At 38.4% G+C, this 6,006-nt stretch overlaps 1 protein-coding gene across 1 annotated transcript in view; it reads left to right on the forward strand.

Annotated features, from left to right (window-relative positions):
• BIRC6 (baculoviral IAP repeat containing 6) overlaps positions 1–6,006 on the forward strand; it is a 262,197-nt gene that overhangs the window by 54,244 nt on the left and 201,947 nt on the right. The window contains exons 7-9 of the mRNA XM_037740766.1: positions 657–879; positions 959–1,137; positions 4,088–4,161. Coding sequence (XP_037596694.1) covers positions 657–879; positions 959–1,137; positions 4,088–4,161 — 476 coding nt within the window. The remainder of the gene's footprint in view (positions 1–656; positions 880–958; positions 1,138–4,087; positions 4,162–6,006) is intronic.

Raw genomic sequence — 6,006 nt, forward strand, 5'->3', positions numbered from 1 at the left:
TTTTTAGTAGAGACGGGGTTTCACCATGTTGACCAGGATGGTCTCGATCTCTTGACCTCGTGATCCACCCACCTCGGCCTCCCAAAGTGCTGGGATTACAGGCGTGAGCCACTGCGCCCGGCCCTCTGTGTTCTTAATATATATTATTTTATTCATACTAGAGATCTCTTTGCTTTCAGATCTTTACTAAAAAACTTTTTATGTTATGGGTGGCATTTATCGAGTTTCAACTGTATGTCATTTACAGTTGTGTCCCCTGATAGTTATGGAGAATTTTAAATTGAAATGTAGTAATCATTCAAAACTACAGGAAACCAGTGTGAGGAAATATTAGGAGTTTAAACAATTTTGTAGTGTACAATATAGCATTAGTTATACCATAGTATTGGTTTCTCAGTTTTGTCTGAGATTGAGTGTATAATCAGTTAAAGTGAGTAACAACTGGTATTGTTGAATGTTTGGAATATTGAATGTGTGAATATTGTAAATGGTTGAACATGTTAGAGTGATCTTAATAAAATTGAATTATTTGGTTATATTAAATCTTCAATGATGAGTACTTTTAGTTAAAAAAAGATGATGCTGGAGTTCTGTTTTAATGTACAAACTGTATTGCTTTATTTTTAGTAAACTTTTTGTTTTAAATCTGTGTAAAGGTCTGAACACGAAAGACATTCCCCAAACTGCCCATTTGTGAAAGGTGAGCACACACAGAATGTGCCATTGTCAGTCACTCTTGCAACAAGTCCTGCACAGTTTCCTTGTACGGATGGAACCGACAGAATATCTTGCTTTGGGTCGGGGAGCTGCCCTCATTTTCTAGCTGCTGCAACTAAACGAGGAAAGATCTGCATCTGGGATGTTTCCAAACTTATGAAGGTATGTTTGAATTTTGAAGTAACAAATTAGTAATTGAAAAAAAAAATCAGTTGTAAACTTAGGCTTTTCATTTGTTTAGGTGCACTTAAAGTTTGAAATTAATGCCTATGATCCAGCAATTGTACAACAGCTTATTCTATCAGGAGACCCAAGCTCAGGAGTTGATTCAAGGAGACCAACTTTGGCGTGGCTGGAGGACTCCTCTAGTTGCTCAGATATACCAAAATTGGAAGGAGATAGGTATGTGAGTTTGTTTTAGTAGTATTTAATAGATGTTACATGTTTTCCTAAATTTTATATTATCATAGTTCTAATAATTAAAGAGGAGGGAAAGAAAGTTATGCAGTTAAGAGCTCAGAGAGTAAATGTTTGGTTAGAAATCTGAAACCTGTGATTCTTGAAGAAAAAGCTTCATTCAGAAACACCATAGTTATAAAATAAACTTAATTTTCTATCACAATCTATGTCAATTGGAAATAATTGCCACATTGTATAATAGATGATGATAAGTCACATTGAAATGTCTAAATAATGAAATGAATTTCTATTAGATTTGTAGTTTCACCTTCTACTAAATCTTTTCATAGAGCAGTTGAACTAGATGATTTCAATTTCTCTTTTTTCATTAGCGCCTCAAATTATGGCAGTGCTAATGAATAATAATAATGGAATGACCTGAGGTGAGGCAAGAGGATCTAATTGTTTAAAACAGTGTACTAGTAGTCAGCAGTGAGTTGAGGTACCATAATTATTGCTATAGAAATATTTTATTAAAATTGTTGTTCTGGATTCTCCTTCACTCAACTTCTCTGAGAGATTCCTGATTTTTGTGGCTTCATCTGATGTAGGTGGGATGGGAGAGTCAAAGTATCACCCTCCTTCACCCACTTGTTTCCTAAGAACCACTGTGGTTTTGACTCTGAACTGGGCTAGTAAGATTCTGTAGGGGGAAAAAGAAACTTCTGTAGGTAGCCATGTGAAATGGAGCCTATTTAAGTGCGATCAGATGTCCTGATAGACTGAGAATATCTGCCATTTCACTTCCAAGGGCTTCTTATGTTACTGATATGTGATGGGTGTTACATTGTAGTCAGTGATTTATCAGTTTACTTCACAACTCCTTTGGTGGCATGTACTTTCATTAAGGAGTAATGTAAAATTTTATTAATGGAAATTATTTAATTAATAGAATTAGTGGAAAATTTACAACACATGTGTTACCTCTTTCTAGTTCCTCTTGGTAATAACATGTTGATTAAAGCCTTGTGGGTGTTCTGTTAATATAAATCTCTGTGAAAGCTTAATGGGAAAGCAGCTTAACTATTGTTGTCCGAGTTTCTGACCATATTTTGCCAATAGGTCTAGATTCTAAGCATGCTTAATTTCTGTGATTTTCTAGAAGTTAGTGGAAAAGTAATAGAAGGTAATGAAAGTTATGTGTCCTTCCAGATACTTAATTTAATTAGAACTTTGTCTTGAAATTTTGTAATTTGGGGATTAAAAATTGAATCACAATATACTTCTAGGATTACAAATACCCACACACATACAGTCACTTCCTCCCAGGTAAAATGTGCATTTTAGATGAACATGTGTTCAGCATTTCTAGTGGAAATACAATATTATGTGGGTAATGTGCTTGAATTGAGGTAATGGCTACTTTTAAGAAATTTACAATCTAGGGTAGAAGGTCTGTTTTCTCTGAAAAAAGTCTCAAACAAATGATACAAAAACATTAAGTTGGTGTGGTAGGAGGAAGCTAAAGAGGTGAAACTTCATTCCTAACCTTAAGACCCCTCTCTCTTGGCTCACTGCAACCTGAGCCTCCTGGTTCAAGTGATTCTCCTGACTCAGCCTACCGAGTAGCTGGGACTACAGGTGCCCGCCACTGTGCCTAGCTATTTTTTGTATTTTTACTAGAGATGGGGCCTCACCATTTTGGCCAGGCTGGTCTCGAACTCCTAACCTGATGATCCACCCACCTTGGCCTTCCAAAGTGCTGGGATTACAGGTGTGAGCCACTACGCCCGGCTGCATGTCATTTTTTAAAAAGTTTTATTGAAGTGTAATTTTCAAACCATAAAATTCATATAAGTGTACAATTTAGTTATTTTACCCATATATATATATCATTTTTTTTTCGTTTTTTGGGAGAGAGTCTTGCTCTGTTGCCCATGCTAGAGTGCAGTTGTGTGATCCCGCTCACTATACCCTTTGCCTCCCAGGTTGAAGTGATTCTCGTGCCTCAGTCTCCCAAGTAGCTGGGACTACAGGCGTGTGCCACCACGCCTGGGTAAATTTTGTATTTTTAGTAGAGATGGGTGTTTCACTGTGTTGGCCAGGCTGGTCTCAAACTCCTGGCATCACGTGATCTGTCCACCTCAGCCTCCCAAAGTGCTGGGATTATAGGTGTGAGTCACTGCGCCTGGCCTTATCCTTATAATTTATGATGCAATCGTTTGAGAATATTTTTCTCACAAAATATTTTAGAAGAATGTGATTTTACAAATAAATATATATATGCATAAAATTTTTTTTCTTTCTTTCTTTTTTTGAAACAAGGTCTAGCTCTGTCACCTGGGCTGGGATCTAGTGGTGTGATCACGGCTTATTGCAGCCTTTACCTCCTGGGCTCAAGTCATCCTTCCACCTCAGCTTTCTAAGTAGCTGGGACTAAAGGCATGTGCCGCCATGCCCAGCTAATTTTTTATTTTTTGTGGAGATAGGGGCCTCACTATGTTTCCCAGGCTGGTCTCAAACTCCTAGGCTCAAACAGTCCTCCCGCCTTGCCCTTCCAATGTGCTGGGATTACAGGTGTGAGTCACTGCGCCTGGGCCCTGATTATATTTTTGAAGACCTTCAGAATAAAACATTCTTGACTAAACTAAGGCTTTTATCAGGCAACCGTCTTTGAAATATCAAGACACCCGAATTCCTTTAAAATATATTACTACTTGATTTTATTGTTCATCTTAGTACAGCAGGTTAATACTTGGTTGTTTATTTTTCTTAATGTAACAGCCCTTCTATACATAAAACCTATTGCGTTTTCTTGGTTTGGACTTCTTCACTCTTAAGAATTCCCAATTATTAATATTTCTTCTTGGGATTTGTTTTTCCACTTATTTTTCTGAAACCAGCCAATTAGGCGAATTAATTAGCAGCTGATTTTAAATTTTTTTGCATTTTTTTCTGTTGTAAATTACAGCACTAAATTGGTTGATGGCCAGCTGTTATCACTTGAACAAACTAAAACAGAGAAACTTTGTCAAAAATATATAAGTGAATTTCCCTCACCTGCCCCAAAATATTTCAAACATTGCCTTGGAGTGTAGTAATATCCTTAAGCATTTTCTTTTTTTTTTTTGAGACAGAGTCTCACTCTTGTTACCCAGGCTGGAGTGCAATGGCGCGATCTCGGCTCACCGCAGCCTCCACCTCCTGGGTTCAGGCAATTCTCCTGCCTCAGCCTCCTGAGTAGCTGGGATTACAGGCACATGCCACCATGCCCAGCTAATTTTTTGTATTTTTAGTAGAGACGGGGTTTCACCATGCTGACCAGGATAGTCTCGATCTCTTGACCTCGTGATCCACCCGCCTCGGCCTCCCAAAGTGCTGGGATTACAGGCTTGAGCCACCGCGCCCGGCCTCCTTAAGCATTTTCAATGCAGAATACCAATTTATGTTATGCGTAAAATAACATTGTAGGCCAGGCGAGGTGGCTCACACCTGTGATCCCAGCACTTTGAGAGGCTGAGGCAGGTGGATTATGAGGCCAGGAGATCGAAACAATCCTGGCAGACATGATAAAACTCTGTCTTTGCTAAAAATACAAAAATCAGCTGGGGGGTGTTGCTTATGCCTGTAATCTCAGCTACTCAGGAGGCTGAGGCAAGAGAACTTCGTGAACCCAGGAGGTGGAGGTTGCAGTAAGCCGAGATCCTGCCATTGTACTACAGCCTAGTGACAGCAAAACTCCATCTGAAAAAAACAAAAACAAAAAACCAGAAAAACATTGTAAATACTTGTCTGTTTAGGATGTAAGTGCAATATATTGTTTTCAAAGGGGTAATTGCCTTTTTTTTTTTTGCAGAATGCATCTTTTTATAATGAGGTTGTCAGAATTTTAGAAACTGCTGTACATGTGCTGATTAATAAATAGAGAACAGAGAGAGCCTAATTACTGTGATAGAATGGTTTGTAATTACAACTTTATTTTTGGTGGGCTAACAGTGGAGAGAGTGAGGATAAAGATGGCTGCAAACAGGACTATCACCCTGTTTGAAAGGAAGCTGTCAATTTCTTGGCCATCTTAGTGAAGACCAAAGGGGAGACTTTGCTTTGTCTTAATGACCCCCCATCTTCTGAGTTGTCAGTTTTCCTGTATGTAAAGGAGTTCTTAACAGCCTCTGCAAAACAAATAAAATACAAAACAAAAATAGAATTGCATGTGCATGTTGAGTGCACAAACATACACACATGCTTATACAAATATTATGTTTGGTTTTAGGCCATCTTGAATTCAGTAATAGAATAGTTCTTAAAGTTTTACTGCTACAAGCTGATGCTTGATTTTATTAGCTGCTTCTGTCTTTTATCTTTTTGTTTGCCCAAACTGTCCTTAGTCACACAGTAGTCTTCAAATCCCTACAAATGTTATGATGGATTCTTAGAGGTTTCCACACCCTATTTCAGTTAGACATTTATTTAATGATTTAAGAAGATGTATTGTCAGTGTTGTTAATCAGTTACGATATAAAACTATTCTTTATATCTCATTTAAGCCAATTTTAATTGTTTTGTATGTTTGAGATATGTAGTAGTGATTTTAACAACTGTACTTTCAGCCCACGCATAGTGGCTCATGCCTATAATCCCAGCACTTTGAGAGGTAGAGGCAGGAGATTGTTTGAGCCCAGAGGTTCAAGACCAGCCTGGGCATCATGATGAGACCCTGTCTCTGCAAAAATTCAAAAAAAGTAGCTGGGCATGGTGTGGCGTATGACTGTGGTCCCACCTACATGGGAGGCTGAGGTGGAAGGTTTGTTTGAGGCCAGGGCTGCAGTAAGCTGTGTTCCTGCCACTGTACTGCAGCCTGGGTGACAGAGCAAGACCCTATTTTTAAAA

The sequence above is a fragment of the Cebus imitator genome, unplaced genomic scaffold (assembly GCF_001604975.1).
Source record: "Cebus imitator isolate Cc_AM_T3 unplaced genomic scaffold, Cebus_imitator-1.0 Scaffold88, whole genome shotgun sequence".
Taxonomy (NCBI): domain Eukaryota; kingdom Metazoa; phylum Chordata; class Mammalia; order Primates; family Cebidae; genus Cebus; species Cebus imitator.